This window comes from Clytia hemisphaerica, unplaced genomic scaffold (genome assembly GCF_902728285.1).
Source record: "Clytia hemisphaerica strain Z4C2 unplaced genomic scaffold, Clytia hemisphaerica genome assembly, whole genome shotgun sequence".
Lineage (NCBI taxonomy): Eukaryota > Metazoa > Cnidaria > Hydrozoa > Leptothecata > Clytiidae > Clytia > Clytia hemisphaerica.
In genome coordinates, this window is record NW_027104216.1 from 248,716 (window position 1) to 275,938 (window position 27,223).

At 36.0% G+C, this 27,223-nt stretch overlaps 1 protein-coding gene across 2 annotated transcripts; it reads right to left on the reverse strand.

Annotated features, from left to right (window-relative positions):
* Positions 1-991: 991 nt before the first annotated feature.
* On the reverse strand, positions 992-23,580 carry LOC136815749 (uncharacterized). 2 transcript variants are annotated; one of them, XM_067072199.1, is made up of 16 exons: positions 23,290-23,534; positions 19,125-19,418; positions 17,894-17,929; positions 17,092-17,130; positions 16,464-16,569; positions 15,080-15,291; positions 13,523-14,449; positions 12,145-12,432; positions 10,069-10,137; positions 8,426-8,569; positions 7,300-7,401; positions 6,122-6,214; positions 5,533-5,764; positions 4,640-4,851; positions 2,827-3,100; positions 992-2,074 (listed from the first exon to the last, which is right to left on the reverse strand). In XM_067072199.1, the coding sequence occupies exons 1-16, from the start codon at positions 23,360-23,362 to the stop codon at positions 1,999-2,001; spliced, it is 3,177 nt and encodes a 1,058-aa protein (XP_066928300.1). In that variant the 5' UTR covers positions 23,363-23,534; the 3' UTR covers positions 992-1,998. The 2 variants fall into 2 exon arrangements, with proteins under 2 accessions (XP_066928300.1, XP_066928301.1); XM_067072200.1 differs by lacking the exon at positions 13,523-14,449 and having other exon boundaries at positions 23,290-23,580.
* Positions 23,581-27,223: the final 3,643 nt, after the last annotated feature.

Genomic DNA, 27,223 nt, shown 5'->3' on the forward strand with positions numbered 1-27,223 from the left:
CCTTGGCAACTTGGTTGCCTATTAAAAAAAGTGTATTAGACAAATAGGCCCTCGAAATAAATCACGGGTAATCAGAAGTAATTGCCCCCCATAACTGTTCTCTGTTGGATATACGTAAAAACAGACCTTTTGATACATTTTGACCGTGAAATTTCATTAGCATAGTTTCCACAAGAAAGTCAAAAAATGAAAGCCTAAAGAGTGTTTTATCATGAACAGACACGTTTTTCTCAAGCATTTAGATCGTTAAAAAGGGACTGAGAACAAGGTTCGCGTGTTCAATCATATTATCGTGTATCTAATAGTCAAGAAAGCTGCTACAATCCTTCAAGAAATATTTGAGACAAAGGGGAGTTCCCGGTGTAATTTTGAACACCACAATTGATTTTTAAGCGCCTTAAACTTCAGTTGGAAAGTAGAGTTTTAACTCTGAGTTTTAACATGAGACTTAAGACTTAGGAGCTTAGGATCTCAGGATTTAAAAGCTCAAATTTGCTCGAATGAGGCTTGGAATATAGCCTAGAAGCCACCAAACCCCTCTAAAATCGAAATATTCAATGGAAGAAAGTGAAAGTGCTAAAATAGCAATTCTCGCCCGAACTTTAAATTCTGAAAAACGTTAAAATACACTAAAATCTCAATATATTTCGAGGGAGATTGTAGATGAACGAATTGTGTGACCTTATTATCTCTCTGATTCTCAAATCAAAATTCACTTGTTTGTTATCTTTGAGTTTTTGAAGCAAAACTTTAAAGGTTTCCGCCAAAAATTAGGTTGTTTTTAAATAAGAGTGATATCGTTTGCTTACTCATCACTTTTAATTCACAAGATTTTTCACATTTGGTTGACACGGATGTGGAGCAAGAATGGTCAGAAAGAGGAAAAGAAAACTTTTTGCTTATATCAGCATAATATAACAATAGACAGACACTGTCCCGGTATGAAATATGTGTCTGATATGAAACGGGAACACTATGTAAACAATACTAATGAATTTTCCAAACGAGTTTTGATGAAAATGCACGTTTCTTTAAAAATTATACATAAATTTCTTTACTATGCACAACAAAAAAAATACTCTATAAATGTTTTAAAATCTAAACTTTTTAATCATACCCCAAAGACAGTTTCCTACAATAAACTCATATGCAGGAAATCACAAATGAAAATTAAAAATATCTCTACAAAGTCTAGAAAAAATGTTTACAGTATAACCTTCAATTAACGGACACTCTAAAAGGCGGACACCTCTGATTAGCGGACAATTTTATTTTCCCCGGCCATTTCCTAGTCAAATCCTCATAAAAGTTTCCTAAAGGCGGACACTTCTAATTAGCAGACACTAAACCTATTCCCCGACGGTGTCCACTAATTAAGAATTATCCTGAAAAACGCCTGAAATGCAACCTACCTTAGTGGTAGATCGTCGACAAAAAGTGACGAAAAAAGTCGCTTGGTGACAACATTTTATTTTGCCGAGTGACGGATTATTTTGGCCGAAAATTATATTTGACCGACGAAATTTCTGTAGTGTCGACCCTTTACGTAATTCGAACGTTTGCTTCCATAATGGCGGAAATTCAACGGTAACTCAACCATACATGAAAAAACCCTATGCGGTTTGAAATTTGTTCTGTTTTTTTTTTCAGACACATTTTAGATATCTAATCATTCAAAAGAAGAATGTCTGTTTAAACTTTTTGTTAGTTAGCTCTGAAACAAACTTAAAAAAAATTCAAAATATTTTCGAAAGTGAAGATAAAAAAATAAAAAAGAAAAAATGATGCAAGTAACTTCATATTTGGTATAACCGGCGTTTAGTCAGATGTAACTTTGAAGCCACCTACCCAGCTGGCACACAACGTCGTTTCAACGTTTATCCTATGTTCACAACGCCCATATAACGTTAGATGAACGTTGAAATAACGTAATTCAAGAAATAAAGTCGTTTTTCCGATTAAGTTCTTTACTCGGAGATTACAGCCTCTAAAATGGGCCTATATGTTGTTTGTTATCCATTGATAAAAACTAGAAACTCTTGTCAGCACTTGATACATCTCTTTTATCTCGCATCTAGAAAAATAAATATTAGAAGGGTGAATTTACTTAGCCTCAGCTCATGGGCGATTTTTCATATTATCATAAATATGAAAATACTATTTCGGGAACGGATTCAAAAATTATTTTCTCACAAAAAATATTTCTATGATTTGGGTTAATTAAATTGAAAACTTTTTTGAAAATGAAGATAAGACATTGAATCTTTTATTCTCCGAATTTTGTGCCTTTTGGTACAGTCAAAGTTTTTTTCTTAAATTTCCATAAAAAAGCACAAGTCATCTTTTAACATATTATACAGTAGAGCTTCCATAATTCGACCTTCCCTCTATAACTCGAATTTTTCTTAATTCGAACGTATTATCCCGCCCCTTCAGATAATAAACCTTATTAAAGCTCCAATCTCAATACGAATTGGTAAAAATCCGCCGTTGTGTTCTTGAAAAAATAAGAATCGTGCTAGTTTGTGGAGTGTTAATGGGCTCTTCCAGGAAATGTTCGTACAAGGAGGTGGAGGATAGAATTTTCGAGGGGGTGGGGGGCAGGGGTAGTGAAAAATCTGCAAAATCTGCCTTCTCGGTAACCTTGCTCAGTTTGAGGGTAGCTTTGAGTGTCCAGTGGGTCAAATAATGCTTATCCAGGGGTTTAAACTTGATGTCCGGGGGTCAAAAGTCACAATGACCGGGGGTTAATTTCCAAAAAATATTATATCCTTCATCCCCCCATATTCATTTTTTTCTGGAAAAGCCGAATTTCATATTTTATACCTTTGAGATCCCCAGCTAACCAAGCCTCTCAGATACCATTTATTGTCCGATTTACGTCGACAAACAAACGGTCCTCCTGAATCGCCTTGACAACCACTGACTCCACTTTTTGTTTTATCGTCCCCACAAATCATATTTGACGTAATCTCATCTCCAGGCTCTCCAACCGAGTCCTCTTTTAATTTTCTTTGACATTCTTGATTCGTAACGACGTTAAGTAAACCTTGTTGTAAAACGTACGCTGAGCTGCCTGGGTATGTTGGTTTACCCCAACCTAAAAATGAAATAATAGATTTAAAACTGTGTGGAATGTATCGAATCATTGTAATCTCCTAACAGTCTCTCAATCTTGCCCAATCAAATTTGTTGACCAGAAGTGATACCCTAACAGTACCTACTATTAATCGATAGTGGTCAACTATTTTTGTAGAGGAATATTCCATCACTGGGCGAAATAAGAGATTTTTCAATCCTGGAAATTTCATGAAATATGATATTTCCTAAACTTTGGAAATATAGAAAAAGTTATATTTTCATATTTTACAAATGTATATGGAAATATCATATTTTAAGATATTTCCAGGATGGGAAATAATCTCTTATTTCGCTCAGTGCATTGATGATGATTTGACCCATACCCAGCTGGCACACAACGTTGTTTTAACGTTCATCTAACGTTATGTGGACGTTATGAACATTAGATAAACGTTGAAACAACGTGTTGTGTGTCATCTGGGCATTGATTACGTATAATGCTCGGATATATTATATAAACACTAAATAATGTGCCATCTTTGCTGAGTAGATCACAGTGTAGTAGACCGCAACTTCACCACGTGCCGGCAGTCTGTTTAATTATAACAACAACTGACACGGCGAGAATTGAGGACACTAAACTTATAAAGATGGCACATTATCGGGGGGGGGGGGGGTTTCAGGGGGTACCCGATTCCGCAACTCCGCCAATTTTTTCTCCAATTTCCGTCAAACCGTCTTAAATTGAACCAAAATTCCGTCACCGAAAATTCCTTTGAAATTCAATATTTTTGTCGAAAATTCCGCAAAATTTTGAATATCTTTTACCAATTCCGAAATTCCGCAAATTTTTTTGCTAAATTCCGTTTTTCCGCACTAAAATTGTCTAATTTTCCGTCTCCGTCAGAGAACCCAATTTCCGTAATTCCGTCTAAATTTTCGCCAAATTCCACCACTCCGTCCGAAAAAAGGGCCGATTCCGCTCCTCCGCCAACCATGAAACCCCCCCCATTATCTTGCTTCAGCCAGGGACAGAGTAAACTATGCTATAGTCTAAGACAAATCACTATCTAAGAAATAAGCCCAAAGCCGAAGGTAATTCGCAAACGGTTTTTTTGCTGAAAAGAGTTTACAGTCGGTAGAGTTTGCCAGTCTTCTTCGAAACTCTCCCCCCTAATCTTTTTCGTATGCCGCCATAATTTCCCGCCTTTACTATCACTGTAACAGACGAGAGCATCTATTAGACAGTAGCTCTATCTTGTGTTATCTGGTATCACAACAAAATATTGTGTTCCTTTTATTTCCGAAATGTTCCTCTCAAAACAGAGACCCAAAATCTTGGTTTTAAATTGAGCCTTATAATGTACATGTACCCTTATGAAAAAAAACATTGTTGAGTTTGTTTTCTTTTTAATTTTAGACAAATAAAAACAAATTTGAAAAATGATACAATGGGATTGGCAACATACATACGTGATTGTTTTATCGTCCATAAAACGTAATTTGTATTATCTGGACGTTATTTGGATGTTCTCAAGTTACTGTAAATAAATCTTACCTGTCAAGACGCAGTTATCCCAATAGTCAATGTTTTGGGTATTTGGAACACATACTGTTCCGATGTACGATGTTAATTCCACATTTTGATCCAGCTGCATTAGAGCGATATCTTTGTCATGTTGAATTGCATTGAGGGTCTGAGGATCGTACCCAGGGTGTAGAATCACACGTTGTATGTTGTATTTGAATTCGTGACCTTCGTTTCTGGATCTAGATGATTTTGTATACAGATCAAAATGTGGTAAGATAAGATTCTTTTTTTATAAGAACATCCAATATTTTTTAACCCTTTGGATTTCCTTAACTTTTTGACTTGCTCTTATTTTCACCATTTTTTAAGAGTATCTTTGTATTGTGCAATTTCTGAAGAAATCGAGTGTTTTAGAGTCTGCAAAGTTCTTAACTTATTCTTAACATTTAGGCCATTGAAGCTTTATGTTGTTATATCGTTTATTCTTATAAAAAAGTGTACGGTACCACTTTCGTTTTGTACCTTTCACTTTCCTTAACTCAACTTAACTTCTATTAGAGTACTTTGATGGGGTAAATTTTCACGGGAATCAAATTTTGCGGATTTCGTTGTCATTTCGCTGACATCAAGGCAAAAGGTCCAATCTCAAAATTAGTGTCTGAGAAAACTGAGAATTTTTCTGTTTGGCTAACTTTAAATCTTGAGCTTGACCCTTTTTTCATAGTGAGGGGATCCAATCCTTTTTCATGAGATCGGACCTTTTGTCTTGATGACAGCAATTTGTAAGTGCCGATCGAATTTTAAAAGGGCTTCATTTGAAAAAATAAGTCCCCGCGAAATTTAATCCTAAGAAAATTTACCCCATCAGCAAATTTCTCCTCGTTAAAATAAGCAAGTGTTTTTTATTAAGAATTGCTCACCTATTGAATTCTCCAAGGACTACAAAATATTTTTCACTAGCTGTAGCAACATTGCTTTTATCAATGCAATGTGCAGCGGTGAGTAGCCATCGGTTAGTAATCATAGCGCCACCACATATATGGTTGTTAGCCGATGTGTAGATCTCGACTTGCCATGGCCAACGCCCTGCTTTAGCCTCTGCAGGTTGAATGACCCGTCGCTGTCTAACTCTCATCTGCCGACCACATTGGGCTGTTAAATAATTAAATTTTATGTTCAATTTTGAATATTTATAATACTTCAATTCTATTGACTGAAAGAACACCCAAGAAAAGCGACAATCTGAGGCTTAAATGGTGAGACAAAAAAACAACCTTAGCTTCACCCTTCTTTCCTTTACTGGCAATGCTGAAGGGATCTCAGCATCGATACTGGGGAAGGGATACCTTTTAATGTGATCAATTTCAAGTGTTTTTCTCAAACATATTATACCTAGGATTCTACATCACAATATACAGAAAGTAAGGTTTAGAACTAAAAAGTATTATATCATCTTTTATGGTTTATTTCCAGATGCTTAAGAAGATGAGGATTTAGACCACAACTTACCAGCATCATTGATGTTGACAGCTGGAACATTCCTACTATGTGTAGGAGTGTTAACCAAAGGCTGAGGAATTGGTGGAATAGTCCCTGGAGGTTCTGCAATATGTGATATGAATTGTAAGTTAAAAATATTGAAACATTTATCGTTTTCTCGGGATTTTCCGTCTCTTTAGTTGAATACAAGGCTATTTGAAGAGTGTGTATTGTGAAGAGAATGTCAATAATTACAAAATCACTATTACAAAAATGACCGATTAGTGTGAGCGCGATTGAGGTATCGGGATAGGATGCCAAAATCATACTTTAACCGGATTAACTTTCGCGAAATTAAATTTCGCGGTTTCGCGAATTTTCGCCATTTTCGCGAAAATAAAACTCGCGAAATCGTTTGGGATAGCTCGTTCGCGAAATTAAATCCGTGCGAAATTTTTCAAAGGGGTCATTCGCGAAAATAAATCCACCTAGGTTTTTTTTAAATTTTGCTTTTCTTAGTTCACTTTTTTTTCCTTTTATGACACAATGATATGAATAATACATCTTTAAAATTGACAATATCTAATCTATTGTGACTACATCACTTTCCTCATTTTCCACATTTTGGGACTTCTTCTCTTGAGAAGATAACGGCGAAGATGACGACGAGGACGCGTGGGTTTTGCCAGAGAAGCAACGCTCTGCATTTGATATTTTTGAAAATTTTGATGATGAGAAAGAATTGTAATTTTTGTACCATAGTTGTTTTTAGCAAAATTGTCAAGTTTCAAGAAAATCGTAAAGATGACCGAAGTAATTTTTTTTTTAATTTCTTCCCTTCGCAAAATTAAATCCACGCGAAATTTTTGAAAAGGCTCATTCGCGAAATTTTTCAAAGGTCTCATTCACGAAAATGAATCCAAAAAATTTCGCGAATTTTTGAGCTTGCGAAATTTAATCTCGCGAAAATTAATCCGGTTAAAGTAATCGCTGTCCCAGTAATTGTGGCGTGGTGGCAGAAAGGGGGGTAGGTTGGCAGGGCCCCACCGGCGGAGCCCTTTTGAGAAGGGGCGCCGAGAAGGGCCCAGACGCCCCTATTGAAAGACCAGCAGTTGAAAGGCCAAAAATGGCGCCCCTTATCACCTCAAAAACTCAAAATTTCTCTCATTTCTTCTTTGAAACCATTGCACGAAAGTTTATATACGTACTCGGAGTGCATTGGTATTCCATTGATAACTTGAGTTCTGCAGAAGTGCTGCAGTCTGTACGACCATATTTTCCGGCATCAGCTGATAATGAACAAAATGTTCCTGAAATGAAAATTATATATGTATTAGTCTAATCACATCTTAAAACACTGAACTTGTATAGACACATGAGGTCAAAATATGTTTGAGAAAATGTGTTATTTTTTGTTTAGATCTTTGGTTACATATGTGATGACTCTTTTGTGTTACACCTATATAAAATACTAGATCTTTTCCGTCCCAAATGAAGTAAGATTATGCGTCATCTTTAAAGAATTTGTTCAATCAAGACCATTCTCTTGTCTCCTCGTTTCCTTCCATGCAAAATATTTTTTTGACTGAACAAATTACCGGTACCGAGCGGTGGTTTATTTTTAACAAAGATGGCGTATTATTTAGCTTTATTTGCCTTAACTTAGGGAAGATAGAAAAACTATATTTTGTGCTTTGGATAAGGTCCGATCCAAGTTTTAAGAATAATTGATTAAAGCCTAATTCAAGCCTCTAAAATCAGACATGTAACGAGTTAATATCTTACACCCACCGGACTCTCTAGTAGTGAGTTTATGTATTTGCACTTTTGAGGACGGTGGAGTACCTGGAGCGATTGAGAAAAACCCGCAGTTCTGACCCGCAAATTTTACCGTCGTCCTCAGTCAGTCAGGATGGAGACAAAAATAGAAGCTTACCGTCTTCGTCGCAAAAAACACACATACATAAACTCTCTAACACTCGTTGTTAGTATAAAATCCGCAGTTCTGACCCACACATTTTACCGTCGTCCTCAGTCAGTCAGGATGGAGACAAAATAGAAGTTTACTGTATTGTCAATGATCGAGAAATTGCCGTTTTAAAAGAAGAATGAAAAACGTCTATTTCACAACGTTAAACGAACAAGAAAGCATTGTTGGTTTTCACTTCCCCGAACATTTGATTCCGAATCGGGCGACTAAACTTGCCCTTTTTTGGTCCGAGACTAAAGGTCTCCTCCACTGAGCATGAGGCGACCAAAAAGCACTAAAACCAAAGAAAACGTCTATTTCTCAACGTTAAAACGAACAAGAAAATAAGGTTGGGTTTTACTTACCTCCTCCACAGTCATATTTTACAGTCTTCAGGACATCTTTCCCACAATTCAGTGTTTTATTACCAAACCATGCTGATTTGACGTATATAACAGTGCCTTCCGTAAAACATCCAATAAATGAGCCTTTGCCGGCTGATAAGTTCTCTGTAAACGGAAAAAGGTTTATACAAGTTTTTTTATAAGAAGATCCAAAATTTTTGAAGCCTTGGGATGTTCTTATATGGTTGTTCTTATATAAAAAAGCGTGTACTTTTTTTTTACATAACACGATTTTTTATCATTGTCGAAGTTTTTAAAGGTTTTGTTTTTACGTAAAGCGTTTCCGTTTCATATCAGACACATGTTTCATATCAGGACAGTGTTTGCCTATTGTTAAATTATGCTGATATAAGCAAAAAATGCTACTCTTTTTTTTTCTGTCTGATCAATCATGCTCCACAACCGTGTTAATTCAATATCAAAAAGCTTGTAAATTGAAATTGATGAGTAAGCTAGACTGGCACGCCAGTCCGGGCTGGAACGGTATCACGCGGGAAAGGTGAGTGTAGGAGTTAGGTAAGCGTAGGAAGAAATTTTGTCGCTCTCACCAAGTTTTGCTCGTTCTCCTACGCAGCTCCTATTCTAGCAAACGCCCGCTGCCTTTATGTTCCCGCACTCTGACATGATTAATTAACAGACTAGTTTGCTAGTCTATGAGTAAGCAAACGAATGTCATTCTTATTTAAAAACAAAACCTTTTAAGGACGAACTAAGAACAATCCTCATTAACTTCATTAACCTTAAAAAAACGAAAAAATCAAGTTTAAAAAACTTTCAAAGGAAAAGAGAGATAAAGATACTTTGGCATTCTCAAAATCACAAGCCATCTGATAATTATCAGCTTTATTTTAACCCTATTCATATACTAAGCTTTTAGGGGCGGTTCAAAACCAGGGGAGGGGGCTGTTCATGTACTACGCCTTAACTTTGATCTGATGGGTCTTTTTGGATGAAATTTGGCACACAAGATCCTTGTCATATAAGGTAACTTTTGACAAAAATTTTTTTTGATGACGTCATTCATCATTCCCAAAGTGAGCAGAAACCGAAAATTTCCTTTGTTGTTTTTAATAGCTAATTTATTCTAACAAAGGCTTCAGAAAAAAGTTCCCCGAGTCTAAAATTCTTATTTTATCCTAAATATTCAATAAATTATGGTTTAAACGCTACATTTAACATAAAAAATAAATTTGTATTGGAAATGTGTCAATTTTTATGACACCTTACTGTCAGAAATGTTATCATGCCTCGAGGTGTGAAAATTTTTAGGTGTCAATTTATTTTTTTTGCAGCTAAATAAAAGTTAAAGTTAAAGAAAATTTCATGCCAAAAGTTATTAACATTAGTTTCACCCCGAGCAGAAACAGCCCCCCCCCCTAGTACGAATAGGGAAGAACAGAAAGGGAGAATCAAATTAGTATAGTTATAAAAAACATTCTATCACAAAACAAAAATTTGAAATTTACTTGTTCTTACAAACAAAAGAGTGATACCCAGCTGGTACACAACGTTCTTTTAACGTTTATCTAACGTTCACAACGTCCATATAATGTTAGATGAACGTTGAAACAACGTTGTGTGATGCCTGCTGGGTATTTACTTACTTGTTAGGACTTGAGCAGACGGTCCTGGGCTCGGTATTGTCATTTTTGTTGGTTGTGCAGCCTTGTTAGCTAAAAGATGGAAAATATAAAAATAACTATTTCGTTAAATTATGATGCTAATTTAGGTTTGCGGGTAAGTATATTCGAGCGGGAAACGACCCTATTAAAAGAGAATCTTACGTGGACGCAAATAGACACTTTCCACCAAAGATTTGGTTGCTTTTCGCCTAAGTTTTGACAAAAATACTCAAAAATTGCGACCTTTGAGAGGGAAAATTTTTTTTTTTATGATTTTATTACACCTTGAGGTAGTGCTTTTAAAAGTGCTTTTGTAACCATTACATAGCTACCCTGGGTATCAGAGGTTGAGAATATTTCAACCTCTGTAGACCAATAATAGAAATTTTATCGCACATATGTCAATCTAATCACTTTAAAAAAATCAAAGATGAAGAGCAAATATTACCATATTAATGTCTAGCAGACTGTATCAGTATGCAGTTTACTATTTACGAATTCCCCAGAAACCTCCAAGTGTAATTGAAATGAGTTTCTTTCAAAAGAAATCTTTTATATGATCCCCAAATGTATAACAGTAATTACCAGGGCCGGCGAAACGGGGGGGCGGGGGCGGGGGGGGGGCCGGGGGCCATGGCCCCCACTTTTTTGCTAAGAAAAAAAATCAACCGACCATGGTGGCGCCTCCTTAGACACTTACTATTTGGCCCCTCCACTTTCAAAATTGATTCGCCGGCCCTGATTACTAAACTTTTAATTATGGAAATGTCACTTAAATTGAGTCGAAATAATAGACAGACTTTATTTTATGATTCTCTATCACTGACTCTTTTTAAAAAGCACTGATAACATTTTTGAGTTGTGTTTTCAACGACGGGAATAAGAATATCAGCTTTGAACTTCATCCAAGATCTTGGATGGTGGTCATGGTTACTTTTGTCTTCGTTGATTGCGCGCTGAATAGAATATGGATTGGTCGACACAGCGTCGATATATGATTTCGGTCTGTGCTTTTCACGGTATTACATAGCTTTGTATTAATATGATCGTTTTGAAAAGCCTTACAGCTTGCACATACCTGGTACACTTTAGCCCAACTACCCTAGCCCGGGTTTACCAGTAAAATCATTTCATTGAGGTGTAGTTTGTAAGGGGAAGTAAGGGGTAGAGCTCATTGAGTTTAAAGCCCCGAAGGAGCTAGAGTATAGAAACTGTTGGATGGGAAATGAAGCTACTTAATTTCCCATCAAGAACACACGCACCTGGCTTTTACACAAACGCCGGATCGAAAGTTCGAAAAATACAGTCCTCAAAAACAAAGGAACCGCTTGATTTAATCCGTCGTCATGATTGTGGCGTGTTCTGGATGGGAAAAAACCTTTTCTTGCCTGGGAAAGGTTAAAGATTCTTAAACTCAAAGATAGATCTTTTAGCGGATTATCTTTGGCGTGGATTTAATTCATTGAATGAACAAAATTTTTAGGGGGGGGGGGGTGCTCTTATTTAATTTGACAAATGAACAACTTTGTAAAATTTGGTGGGTGGGGGGTTTAATTTGACGATTTGGGAAGCCTGGAGTGCGGATTAGAAACACGAAAATGTATGAATTCTACGGACAAAGGGTAATTATTTATGGGGGATTAAGCAGTCGAATTTCATCTAAAATCGCCAATATCGTCCAATTTTATTCCTTCCAAAATATACCTTAAGTGGATTAGTTTTAGTGTGGATTTAATTTGGCGATTGGCCAAAATACGATTTTTGGCGGGGATTAAATTTGGCGATAGATCAAATTCGTAAAATTTGACGGGGATTTAATTTGGCGAATTAAAAATTTCAAGACACTGAAATGGGTGAAAATTTTACTATAAAAATATGCTAAAAATTTGTGATTTTTCAAATAATATTCAATATTTAATTTGGCGAGTGATCGGTTTTTGAAATTTTTGCAGGTATTCAATTTAGCGAATTTTGTAAAAATTCACCAAATTTTAATCCCCGCCAATACTAATTCACTTAAGGTATATCCTTACTAAAAATAACATTAATAAAACTTACTGTTATTTACACACACGTATGAGAAACTAACGTATGGTTTAACATCAACCCCACATCCAGTTGCTGGGAAGCGGTCAGTTAATGCTGATACCTGGCAACCACGGCTTCCACCGCAAATCAAATTTAATTGAGCTGTCACATCGTGGCCACATTGTGCTTTTTCTTGAGAGACGCTACAATTGTTTTGTTTGACTGGGTCGTGTCCGTAAAAAGCGTGTCCGATTTGAATGACTTGATTATCATAACATGTTATTTCTCGTGTGTCTTGATCACACACTTGATTGAAATCTGAAAAAGAAATTCGCAATCTGAGAATGTAGATTAATAAAAAAAAAACAAATGACATCTTTCGTCGTACAAAACCGGATGTTGTCAGGTTTAAAGTACAATAGACTCTCGCTTATTCGAACTTCTATTAATAGAATCTTTCCATAATTCGAACTAATTTCCAGTCCCCGTCAAGGATAAGCCCTCTTAATATACTTTCTATAATTCGAATATTTCTGTAATTCGAACGAACAATGTTCCCCGTTCGAGCTCGAATTAGCGAGAGTCAACTTTAGTCAATTTTGAGACTTTTCCAAAAGGGGGTTCGCGAATTAATCCTGGTAACCCAGCTGGCACAGAACGTTGTTTCAACGTCCATCTAACGTTCACAACGTCCATATAACGTTAGATGAACATTGGAACAACGTTATGTGCCAGCTTGGTAATATGTTTAATGACCAAAAGATGAAACTGCTGTGCTATCCCCAGAAGTGTGAAAAATTGACGATTTTTCAAAGTAGAATTCAACAGAAATGATTAATTTTGATTCAGGAAGAGAGCAAAAATTCTGATTTTTCTCAATATTCTCAATGATAATTTGGGGTTCTAAATTCTTTCAGATCCATCACGGCTTAGACAAAATTTTACGCCACTCATAATATGGAATCTACGGTATCAGTTTCTGTTTTCTTCAGCGACCGTAGCATGAAGGTAGAGCATCCAGCTACGGTGCGCAAGGTTGTGGGTTCGATCCCCAGCCGGGTCATACCAACGATTCCCAAAATGGTACTTGATGCCTATCTACTTGATGCTTAGCAACTAAAGAGACGGATCAAGGGTAAGTGGAGAAATCAGGGCAAGGAGTGGCGCCCTCCCCTACCTTCGGGTAGACAGCTATACGAAAAGGGAGACTGCGGTCGCAAACTTACTTACTAGTTATTATTGATGACTTTGAAATTAATTGTTACTGTTATAAAGTTTTAACTGAAAAAAGCTGATAAAGAATCGATTAAAGGATTTGGCAGAGAGAATTTAATGAAATTTATTGATATTATGATGATTAGTTGAACAGCGCTTCCCATGACTGGCTGGATTCAACAACGGTCCTCACCTGGCGGCCTTGTTGGTGATTGTGTTGTGATGGCCGGAGGATTCGTTGTTCGCTTTGCTGTAGTTGTGGTCGTGGTTGAAACTGGGGCGGTTGTTGTAGTTGTTGTGGTAGGGGTGGTTAGGGTCGTTGTTGTGGTAGAGGTAGTTGTTGGACTGGTCGTTGCTGTGGTAGGAGTGGTCGTAGTCGTTGTTTTTGTAGGGGTGGTCGTTGTCCTTGTTGTGGTAGGGGTGGTCGAAGTCGTAGTCGTGGTAGGAGTTGTCGTAGTCATAGTCGTGGTAGGGGTGGTTAGGGTCGTTGTTGTGGTAGGAGTAGTCGTTGTCGTTATTGTGGTAGGAGTGGTCGTAGTCGTTGTCATTGTAGGGGTGGTTGAAGTCGTTGTAGGGGTGGTCGTTGTCCTTGTTGTGATAGGGGTGGTCGAAGTCGTTGTCGTGGTAGGGGTTGTCGTAGTGGTAGTTGGGGTGGTCGTAGTCGTTGTTGTGGTAGGGGTGGTCGTTGTCATTGTCGTGGTAGGGGTGGTCGAAGTCGTTGTCGTGGTAGGGGTTGTCGTAGTGGTAGTTGGGGTGGTCGTTGTAGTTGTCGTGGTAGGGGTGGTCGTGGTCGTAGTCGTAGTCGTGGTAGGGGTAGTCGATGTCGTGGTAGGGGCTGTCGTAGTCGTAGTAGGGGTTGTCGTAGTTGTAGTTGTGGTAGGGATGGGATTGGTTTGTGTCGTAGTTGTAGTTGGAATGGTCTTTGTTGTTGATGTAGTTGGGGTCGTTGTCGATGTTGCAGTGCTGGTTGTAGTCATTGTAGGAGTAGTTCTTGTCGTTAATGTCCTGGTTTGACTTGATCTTTTCTGTGTTGTGACAGTTGTCGTATATCTCGAGAATGGATGAGTTGAAGATGTTGATACTGGAGTGCTGGACCATGAATGTGTCGTCACTTTCCCATCTTTCAAATGGTGATGAGAAAAAGGAAGGGAAGAAATCCAACTTAATCTTCCACTTCTTCAATAATTACTACTCTCATCATTAGCAGATTTTTAATATGGTTAGCGGCGTCAAAATGAAGCATGCATTAGTTACTGGTTATTATTGTTGGAATGTTAAATTAGCTGTTCATAAATTTATGAAAAAGTCTTATTTTATGCATTTCACTTTCAGAAAAATAACTTTCTCTAAAGCTGAAAATGTTTTGTATCAATATTATACAAAATTTGATAATAGATTTTTGATGTAATCATATTGCTTCCTCAACTTTGAAAATAAAACGCGAAAATATGAAAACAATTTTAAAACATCTTTGCTTAAGATGGCTTAATTTCAAGCAAAAATAATTATCAAAGAATGAAAAAGTTTTGGGGTTATACCGATAAGTAAGCGCTCAAAAGAATTTTTGAAAGCCAGGGGTTTACTAGGTTTCCAATGTTACGGGTATGCCAGAGTCAAAGTTCGAAAATTGGTCCTGAATTTCAAAGATATTGCCCCTTTTTTGACATTTTTATGACTGTTTTAGAGACTATTTTTTCAGACACCCATTTTACCTAAGTACCCCACCCCCCAGGATATAAAAGACACTCACCATCTGTCATACAATCATAGTTGATATCCAGGTATTTTGCAACTTCGCTCTCAGGACACGGATTTCCAAGATACCATTTAGGAATGAAAAATTGACATTTAGATTCGTTATTGCATTGTTTCTGCATTGATTGAAAGAGATCAGCTTTTTTCTCTTCATTGTTGAAATCACATTTCTTTATGCTTGTCTCTTTATCCGTGTAATAGTTTGACCTATGGAATGTTAGGCGAAAATAAAAAAAATGTAGTGTTTCCGGAAACCGGCCGGGTGTAAAACAAATTTTTTTCTAACCCGACCGCAGACTTTCGTTAGTACCTTATCGGCCAAAACTTAGTCGACCCTAAGTGACTAAATTTTGGCTTCGTGACTAAAATTAGGGCCGACCAAAAATTTGGGCCGACTAAAATTGGGGCCGACTAAAATTTGGGCCGACCAAAAATTCGGGCCAAATTAAAAGTTTAGAATTAAGGTTTCCTTAACCCACTTTTCATATCAGTATTACTTCAACAAAGAATTTACGAATATATGATTTTTAGTCGGTCTTAATTATTAGTCGGCCCTTACTGACTAAATTTTGACGATGTGACTAAAATAGGGGTCGACTAATAATTAAGGCCGACTAAGTTTTGGCCGATAAGGTAGTTGATACATTAATATTCAGGGCTTACTTCATACTGTTTGTACATAAAAGTTATCGTTAAAGTTCTATTTCAATGATCTTAAGTTTTCAAAAATAGCAAAAAAATACTTTTTTTCGGCCGGCTGCATGAGAGCCTTTTTCCCTTCACCTGCATTCCGGAAACGCTACATTTTTTTATTTTCCCCTATGAAGATTATTTTACATACAACAAAGGTTCCAATTATTGAAAATACCTTGAGAGCCAACTTTTAAAGAATTCCTTGTATGGCAACCTCGTCCCTGTGTATTCCAGGCTTTATTTACGTTACTGTGCTTTATTTACGTTACTGTGATAGACGCTAGAGAATACCCTGGTGTAGGCTGATGCGAGTTCACCCTCTCAAAACAATACGTCATAAATATTTCTGACGTTACAAAGTTACACTGCATAAAAATAGAAGAACGAATGAAATCTGACGTTTTGGTTTTGAATTACGTAATCGTACGCGTTTGAAAAGCAGACGATGCTAGTGTATTATCTAGCGCTATCAGTAAGCATAGAAAAAGCTGGTAATACACAGAGGGAACAAGGTTGTCTTTGTGGTAGAAAAAAAAAACAGATTGGTCAGATTTTCCAAAATTTTGCCAAAAAAAACTTTCAACTCTGACAGGTTACTTGGGCCTGAAAAACGTACCCTCAAGCTTACCTTGAGTGCCCCCTCCCCGAATCACACCCCCTTAACAACCCTTTTGAGTTTCACTTACTGGCAAATTTCTTCATTCTCCCTTCGTCCCCAGAAGACAGAGGTGATATTTATCTTGGTCGTCCCAGGGCACATAATTTCTCCATGGTCCAACTCGCAAATCGTTTCTATCGTAAAATGTTGAGAGTTCATTTGAGCAATAAATATAATGATTAGAAATTTTCGGGAAGTGACAATGGAAAGCCCCACTCTAATAAACGTCCTAACTTGGTTATTGATTTTTCAATTATACCCCTGTGCCACAGACCCACTGGGACCCAAGTCCCACTGAAAAATCTGGCCACAATTTCTTCCCTGGTGGGAAAAATATCCTACAATTTCACCCTCATCCCCACTTGAAAGTTAACGGAAAAAGTTTTTCGAGCTTTTTGAACCATAGAATTTCTATTCAACGGGATTTCGATATAATTTTTTATCTCAATACACCTTTTTGACCAATTGCCGTGCGGGCATTTTTTTGTCCACTTTATCCCACTAAAACCGTCCCAGTCCTTTTTTCGCACCTATAGACAATAGAAAAATGTGTCCGAAAAGGAATAGATCGAGTTAAGGTGGATAATTAAATAATTAAGTGGCACCTGACCACGCGACTACGGTCGAAAAGGTGTATTAGGTTTATAAATACATACGTGATTTTTTTGCTATAGGAATCATTGTTATGTTGTTTTCTGAAAAAGAAACAAATCACATTTAGGATGAGTACGAAAGGAGCTTTTGATTTTCTAAATTAAGTGTCAATCACACCAAAACAAACGTCAATCACAAATATAAACATTAGAACCCAGTCGCTTTCTTTTGCGTCTTTATGTTCAGCATGAAACCTTTCAGTTTCAAAGCCCGAAGGGCTAAAGGCGAGACTATTTCCATCCAGAAACAAAGGAACTTCTAGATACAATCCGTCGTCATGATTACAGTTCTATGCGCGTTATATGCGTGTTTTGGATGGCAAATAATTAGCATTATTTTCTCTTGCCTGAGAAGGGCCAAAGTTTCACCTCTAGCCCTTCGGGCTTGAAACTCAATGCATAAAACTTCTTGTTGTCCCCTTCGTGTGTTTAAGTCTTGTGTATAGTCAATAACGAATTTTCGCCAAGAAATGCCATTCCTTTTACCTCCTCAAACAAATCAATAGCGAGTTCATGTATTCGAGATAAATCGAGGGGGGCGGTATCAAGAAAAGTTGACATGTCTCCAAAATCACCGTCCACTTTGCTCGAAGACGGTAAAAACACCAAAATACCGTCGTCTGTTTAGATGAGCAAAGGCGATATAGTACATCAACTATCGACTTTGTTTTGTATTGATTTCAGTTACCGTCGCCCTCGATATCCTCCGATACATAAACTCGGTAATAGTTACAAGTAAAAGTTTTTTTGATCTTTTCTTTTATAGAATCATGGAAGTTTGCACAAACACAAAGAAAGTATTTACCTTCTGGAGGGACTGTAGTTGGTGGTATTGTAGGCTCTGGAATTGAAATAAAAAAAGACACATACTTGAAATGTCACAAAAATGTAAGTTTTTAAATTTATCTTTTTCTGGTTTCAAGAAAAAAGGCGGTGGATACAAACTAATGGGAGTTATACTGGCGTTAAATACATGTTTTATTGTCTGTCGTTCATGTATTTTAGCCATATGTTAGCCCATCGTTTGATTAAGTGCTTAAATAGTTTTTCTGCCGATGCCAATAAATTGATCAAATGGGTGAGTGAAAATGACTGGTTTTCAGTCATTGACCCATTCACCAAAATTTGGGATTATGATGTCTTATTTCAACGTTCTGGTCGACTGTTTTCTAAATTACCAACTAGATAGGTGGCAGAACCAAACTTTAGTCTTTTGATCTCAAGAGGGGGGTTTGAATCATCCCCCCGAATAAACTAGAAGCAAGAAGGTAAAAGAGGTAAACGCTAAATGGACGCTATATGGCCATTAATAAGCAACTCCAATTTTCGGGTCACGACTGGTGTTGTTTAGGGTTAGGGTTAGGGTCATTTTCTGAAAAATTTGCTTTGACCATACCTGATATTATACCATATTTTATCCTTAATGGTTCAAGGACTACTGTTTGCCATGGTTAGATTATGTATAAAGCTTTTACTTTATACGAGATAGTGAAAAGAAATTGACAAATTTCGAAAGCAGCCGGCAAGGTGACCTTTTATTCCGATGTGTTCTGAGAGCATTTTTCAGCTAGAAATTTTGATCTGTTCTGATCAACGAGACAGGGGTATAATCAAGTTCTTCTAACGTGTTCTTGTTGTCTAGGTAACCCTAGAAAGCTTCAAAACACATCTTTTAAGGAGACATGGGTATAATCAAGAGAAAATTGTTGTAATCTTGTTGCCTAGTAACCCTAGAAATTTTCAGAACAAAATCTTCCGCAGAGAAAAACAAATATTTTACTAGTTTACCTTGACAAACTGTTTTACCTAGATTTTAGAACACATCAAACCATAAAATAGTGATAAGTTTAGCGAGACAAATAAGCGATAAAAGTTTCCTAGAAATTAGAACACGTCATTAGTATAAAAAATTGAACATAGCATTTGGTCTCCTAGAAGACAAGAACACATATTTCTAAAAAATCTCTCCGCTGGCTGCTTCTGAAATTTGAGTGTTCGAGCCTTAGTATCCTGGATTTTTATATTGTACTACCTACCTCCGCTGCATTGGTAATCGATTTCCAAATATCGTGTATCGATGGAATCGCATTCATCTTCTATTTGATTAGATCTCAAAAAACTTCGATCGTTCATCAGCGTACAATGTTTATTCCCATTGCAGATTTCTTTGACCCTTTCGGACACAGCCTGTTTCGGACACCAGATAAACCAAGAAGATAGGTCGCCACATTCCGTGCGGGATTCACGTAATAGGACAGCACTGTTGATTAGAAGGCTGCCTGTACCTTCCTGACATACAAGGCTTTGTTCTTTGCCTCGACATATTGTGACTAAAAATGAAGTATATCTTTTTTATAAGAACATCCAGATTTGTGAAGACTTTGGATTCTTAATCTTTGAGTTTTAAAAACCTAAAAACTGTGGTTACATTGTTTTTAATATTTTGGCATATGGAAACCTTTTGTTCTTATAAAAAAATTATTGTGATAAATCTACGGATTTACGGCAGACAAAGCTAATACATGATAATTTAAGTCATTAGAAATATGAGTTCAGTTTTGACAACCCTTTAAAAAGTTTCAGGATTTTTAGGCTATAGTTTTGTGACGACGTTATTAATATGTTTGAGGTTATTTTCAAATTAGATAGCTGTCAGTAAATCTTCAACTGCGCACACGTTTTCATTAGAGCGTCTTTGGGCTGAGCCCGTATGCGCTTATTTTTTGGGCAATTTTTTAGCCTTAAATGTTTTTATTTGCGTTCCTGAAATTAATTCACTTAAATTATACACGGGTTATAAAAATTGGTCCTCGAGTAAAACCAATCTGCTCTAAATTTAAAGTTGGGAAGTAAAAGTATTAACGGAATTATGATAAATTTAGTTTATTTATTCAATTCTCAGGCTTACCATGTTTTTACGATGATCTTATTTTTTCCTGATTATTTCAGCTAAGGCTACAAGCTTTTATTGCACTTTAAACTTTTGAATTTCAAAAAATAAATTTAGAAAAATTTCAACTTTTTCAAAAAAAAAAAACAGCGCGCACAAAGGGTTGATATACTTTCTATAATTCAAATCTTTCTGTAATTAGAAAAAATAAGATTCCCCAGCCGTTCGAGGTCGAATTAGCGAGAGTCAACTGTAAAACGTTCCCAAAATATTCTAGCACGAAGAAGAAAAGCGAAAATAAAAGATGTTTTTATCTAGCAATGCTAGTATGACTACCATTTTGGAATAAAGAAACATCATTATTGACATTTTCAAACGCGACCTCTTTGTTCGTTAAAGACATTTTAAAATTACCTTTGGTTTTTTAGATTTCGGTGGTTCCAGTAGCGACCTGGCTTAATTTTGCTTGGTGGTTCAAACTTTGAAATTGGCGCCCCTGGTTTTTTTGTCCTTATTTGCGCCCTCCATCATTAAGTGAAAATATTAGAATTAAACTGTATAAGAGCAGTGACTAGTTGAAAGTAACGCCCGGAATCTTTGAGTTAAAAAACTTTTATTTATACGAAGGTGGTGGTAATGATAACTTGAAATCTTTTTCCTTGTTAAAATATGAAATGTCATAGTTTTCTGAGCAAGGAAAATTTTTCAATTTTTCAACATTTTTAAAATGCCCCAATTTTTACAGATTTACCACCAAAAATAAAGCTCATCAAATAAAAAACATGAGCTGTTGATACTTGAAATGGAAGTTTTATACCTAGTAAGTCGATTTGGTCTATATTTTTATTTTCTAAAACTTTATCAGAAAAATTACCTGATTATCTTTAAACTTTTGCGCCGCTGGTCTTACTATACTCTCCATTAAAAATCAATGGCTGAAAGAGGCCCTAAAAATTCGAAAGTTGGCAGGACTCAGGGCTCTTCGTAATTTTGATGCCGCAGACAAATAATTTTGGTGTAAGAAAGGTCAAACAGCTACAACAAATGATCTTCTAAAAAGGAGAAACTTAGTCAGCATACTCTTAGGTTCCAAATAAACGGGCCCCCCCCGCTTGTTAATTTTTCGAAAATTTTCCAACCCCCCCGGACCTTATTAGGACCCCCCGGTTTATTAATCTCTAAGAATATTTTCAGCTGTCAAAGAGAAGGCCCCTTATTTTGCTCTAAATAGCCTGATTTTAGCCTATTTTTACCTTATTTTTGGGTTTCAGAAGTACAATTTCCACCCCCCGGCAATTAGGTCCCCCCGTTTATTAAAATCTAGAAAACTTTCCAACCCCCCCCCCGTTTATTCGAACCCCCCCCCCCCCCGTTTATTTGGAACCTAAGAGTAAGGCCACAAAAACCACAGCGAGCATCAACAAGTTTCAATCTTTTTTGGTAATCTCTGATTTATGGGGGTGGGCATCCTCTTTAACCTCTGGTGGATACACAACACTTCTCTTGCTTTGACTTTTCTCGATTCAATGTTGATAGTAGTTTTGAAAAAATTCAAAAGAAAGGATGCAAGTACGTAAAATTAAATGAAGCGCCGCAGGGAAAAAAATTAACATTATACTTATAGAAGGCGCTATGAACGTGTTGAAGGGCGCCAAATCGCCCAATAAAACATCAACAAAATTTTAGCGCCCCCTTGAAAAGCTCTTTTGGTGCCCCTTTCAGATCTTTCTGGGTGGTTCATTGCACACCCTGCACCCCCTGCCAGGTCGCCACTGGGTTCAGATAAGATTTACAATTCTATCTAATCTGATATATCTTTGAACGAGAGGAATAAGCCCAATATATATAGTGGTATCATAGTATAAGAAAAACGCGGCTGGAATAATGACGGTATTGTTTTTGTCGTTAATGGATGCTCTATCTGTGTCTCCGTGGTTTATAAGTCGAAGCTAACAAAATCCTTAACTTTAAAAGTGTTCATAACATTCAATTGAAGACCAATTACTTTTCAAGTGTTAAATTTTTCTCACTGTCCTCTCTAATTAGCTTGTTTAGAGTATATTTTTAAAGATTTCAAATAAATGTTTATAAATTTTGGACAAAATAACGCACATTTTATTACAAGAACTAATTTTCAAATGTTAAACTTTGAATGCTTGCTGTCATCTCAATACTGTTGTTTTTCAAATGAAATTTTCACAGAATACTGCTTGAATATTTATTTACTAATACCAGTAAGAATTTTTCAGAATAATCAGGAAGGCATTTCGAGGCACCTAATTTTTTTCAAGTTCTTAAAGGGGGGGTACGGGGTTTGCGATTTCCGAAATACCGAATTATTTTGCCAAAATTTCCGAAATTCCGTAAAAAATACTTGCAATTCCAGTACCGATTTTTTGGGTATTTTTCCTCGTTTTGACTAAATTTTCATCAAATTTGATTTTTCATGTATGAATTCCGAAAAAAGGGGATAAATAATACCGAAATTTCGAAGCAAAAATTCTTGGATTTCCGATACCGAAACAATTTCAGAATTCCGAAATACCGAAGGAATTTTGCCTGATTTCCGAAGTGTCGATTTCCACAATTCCGAAAAACTGTACGCCCCCCACTTAAAGCACTCACATATTGATCTTTCAAATACTTTTAAACCAAGAGTCTTTTCTTTTACTTTGATCTAATGAATGCGTGAATTATCAAGGGACTTGTGTTTATGAGCAAAATTACGTCTAACGAGGGAGTTGTAAAAAGTCAAATTAAATGGACAATGGGAATTGTCACTGAACCATGAAAAAATTCGTTCTTACGACATAGATAGAACAACAGAAATTCAGATGTACTCGTTCCAGCCGCGGCTTTCTTATACAGGGTGTCCCTAATTAAAGTATCGAGTTTGAACATGCGATTGAGTAGAAAAGTTTGTGTGTGTTATCGCTAAAATATAAGAACGTTCTCCATCACACAGGCTTATTACAAAAGGTAGTTACAACGTATAAATTAATCGTAATGACAAAGAAAAAAGAGGGAGAGCTTAAAATACAATTTTGTGAACACACACATAAAACTTTCTACTCATAGTTGTGTTTCGACTCGATACTTTAATTAGGGACACCCTGTACTATGGTGGTATCAAAACATTACAGTGGAGTCTCCATAACTCGAACACGCACGGTGAACGCAAATTTGTTCGAGGTATGGAATTTTCGAGTTATGGAGTAAGGGTTATAAGGTATTGTTAACTGAAAGGAACATAATTCTTGTTCGAGTTATAGAGGTTTGGCTCAATTGTACTTTCACTTTCCAAATCTTACCTTTTTTCGATGAAACCTTTTGAAACACAACAAAACAAATGACCAAATTTAACAAGATGGCAAATTTACCCATTTTTTCACACAAAACGATCTAAAACTTTGTACAAATTTTTGAGTAACAGCTTTTCACACAACTTTCATTTTTCAGATAATCTTTCCTCAACAAGTGAAATTTTTCCTGAATCTACATTTCTCAGCAATATTTTTATACAAACTTTCGATTACGCCTCTTTTACATCTAGACTGTTTCTTTCTCGACAGACTTTTGATTTCTCTTTGATTTCTGTTTTCATTTCTGAGTAGTTCTATCACTATATCATATTAAAGTTGTGCTAACATGTTATGTCGTATTACAAACAATTTGTTATTTGAGTAGCTCGTTATCTTTTATATTACATCAAAACTCTTCATCTTAGAGTCAAAAAAGGGGTATTTGTTTTTTTAGCAAATATTAGATCTAATTATAAGCAAACACGGTCTAGCTTTCTGAGAATATCTACTTATATACTTAGGAGACCACATGTTATGACCTTCAATTTTCTTATACAAATGATGTGTTCATTTCCAGGAAACTTTATCGCACTATTTGTCTCCCTAAACTACCTTAAGTGGATAAATTTTGGCAGGAATTATATTTGGCGAATTTCGCGATTTTTTCCTAAATTCGCCAAATTCAATCCCCGCCAAAAATCGCATTTTGGTCATTCGCCTAATCAAACTCACGCCAAAATTTATCCACTTAAGTCATAAACTACTTTATGGTTGGATGTGTTCTAAAATCTAGGAAAAACATTTATCAAGATATACTTGTAAGATATTTGTTTTTTTTTTCCACGAAAGATTTGCTCTGAAACTTTCTATGGTTAGCTAGACAACAAGAACACGTTATACATGTTTTTTTTATAAGCATTGTACTTACAAGCATATGTAGGCTCAGATATGGGGAAAATTAAGCATATGGCAAGCATTACTTGAGCCTACGAAAAAAATTTTTTTTTCCTGATTTTGGCTTTTTTTGGCTGGAATTTTACGGATTTTCGGTATTTCCCTAAATTTATGCTTTAGATTTAAGCATCCCCTCAAGCATTTTTCAGCCTTATTAAGCTTTCGACCTAAGCATCTCTGAGCCTGTTTTCGGATTTTTGTATGCTTATAAAAAAACAACATGCAATGACCTTGATTATACACATGTCTCGTCAGAACACATCATTATTTCTAGCTGATTAATTTTCAAAGATCGTATCAGAACAGATCAAAATTTCTAGCTGAAACATACTCTCAGAACAACACATCGAAAAGAAGGTCGCCTCGCCTGCTGCTTTCGAACATTTGTCGTTTCTTTATAAAATTTGTTGTTCTTTTTGTCTATTTTTAGTAAATGCACGATTCTTTAGATAAACCCCCTCTTTATCACATTACCGAGCTTATGTAAGTGTATTTTTCTTGGACGGAGACGGTAAGGTTCTAATTTGACTAGATCCTGACCAGCTGAGGAGGACGGTAAATCAGCACTTTTACCGTCCTCGATTTTGCGGGTTAGAACTGCGGGTTATTCCTAATCGCTTTAGTCACTCTACCGTCCTCCAAAGTGCAAATACATAAACTCGCTATTGTCGTGACGGAGTAGGCCATTCGGCTATGGTTTGCTACCTGAAATTTCATGCAGTTTTCTATGGTATTTTGATCCTATTTTGATTGCCTTAACTTGGCCTCTTAAAAAATAGAATTTTTTTCAGTCTTCTTAGTGGGTCAATGTGGCAAAAAGTATAAATGTTTTTTTACAAGAAAGTCGAAAATTTTATCAAGTTTTCGCGGTTGTTCTTTAACTTTTTGAGTTTTAAGCCTAAAGATTTTTTCTCCAAATGTTCTTATTTCTTGAGTATTATTTTGAGTATTTTAGTGTAATTTTCTTAAAAAAATTCACGTCTTCAAGTCTGCAAAGCTTAAAAGTGAGTGTTTAGAATTCTCTTAAATCTTTTGGAACTCCCTTAGCAAAGGTTTTTTTACAAGCACTAAATTTCCATTGGTAAATAAATAGTTGTTTTTTTATAAGAGCAAATAAATTTTTGCTGAGCCTGAGATTGTTCTTAAATTTCTATTGTTTAAATAATAGAGCTATTGTTCTGAGGGCCTAAATCTGAGGCTGGTGTTCTTATAAAGTTATTCTTATAAATAAGCGTGTATTCAAATGAAAGTGGACTAAATATTTTTCTGGAAAAATATAGCCATAAAACATATTTTTTATAAGCACATAAGGCTTTGATGGCCAAAATACTAAGAACAAGTTAAAAACATTTCAAGGCTTCGAGTACTGTAAAACACCATATTTCTTAGAAAAAGGGACAAAAATACTCAAAAAACGGTGAGAATAAGAACATGTAAAGGACATTTTTAGGCTTAAAACTCAAAAAGTCAAGAACATCTGAAAGATTCAAAAATTTTGGATCTTCTTATAAAGAAATATGTACAAGAACATCAGGCATCAGGCTTCGATAGCCAAAATAGTAAGAACAATTGTTAAGAACCTTTTTGATTAAAAACACCAAATTACTTAGGAAATCATATAAAAATACTCATACAATGTTAAAATAAGAACAAAAAAACGTCAGGCAATATGCTTTATCTTGTGCATTTTCCTAATACCTGAATGCGTTGCATTACTTGATTACAAGAGATGGATTGAATTTGGGAAATTGTTCGGCGTGCTTTTAGAAAAAAGAATTTTTTTACAAAAGTAAACAGTGGGGAAGAGCAATTAAAAGGAAGTGAAATGAATATAAACAGCTCGTCAGCAAAAAAAGTTTTTCTGGAAACTCCACTTTAAAGTCGTTAATCAAAACAAATATTTATCTTGTGTGTGTGTTATCAATGAAGTATATGCCCGAAGGGCTAGAATCGAATCTCTTTGGTAGGATTTGAAGCCAACAAATCCTACCAAAGTTGCGCGACCTTGAGCGGCTCGCCTGGCTTTTACACAAATGACAGATTGAAACTAAAATTTACCGCTAAATTTCGAAAAAAATATCAATTTAAACAAAGGAGTTTCTAGATTCAATCTATCGTCCAAAATACGGCGCATTTTTTAAGGCTTCACTTTTTCTTGCCTGAGAAAGGTTAGAGATTCTACTCTAGCCCTTCGGGCTTTAAACTCAATGTGTGTTATGTCTAAACGATATTTTACAGACCGAACCATTTACATTACAGACCAGCGTGGACATCTTCTGAAAATTCTGCGACAAAAATTTCGTCGCCTTTGATTTAGCATCCCGCCCAGGAAATTGTCTTTGTTCTAATTAGAATAAAAGGAAAATCTAGGTACCTACTCATGCAAAATCAATTTCGTTTTTCTGTAGCTGTGAAAATTTCTGCAAGGGGCTCGACTGTGAACGTGTCAAAAGAATTGTTCTTTATATAGCGGGCCTGATAATACAAAAATTAACAAGACGACTTGAAGTTGAAAATTTCGCCTAAAGTAGAGATGGTAGCTAATCTGAAATCTATTTTACATCGAGCCTTGATGAAACAATTTTATAAGAACAACGAGGCTCAAAATCTCTAAGAAAATAAGACCAATTTAAGAACAATGGTTGTTTGTTTCTTAAGAACTAATAACCGAAAGGTATATCACCATCTATCAAGAGTTTTTGATTTGATTCTTATAACGTATATGCTTATAAGAAAAATAAATATGCTCAAATTGTGCGCCATCCCTTGTTTACTTTGTAAAAACTATTTCCCGAAGGGTATATCCCCGTCTATCAAGAGTTATTGATTTGATTCTTATAAAGTATATGCTTATGAAAAAAAGAAATAGCTCATATTGCGCGCCATGCCTTGTTTACTTTGTAAGAACTAATTACCGAAAGGTATATCACCGTCTATCAAGAGTTATTGATTTGTTGTAAGAACTAATTACCGAAAGTTATACCACCAT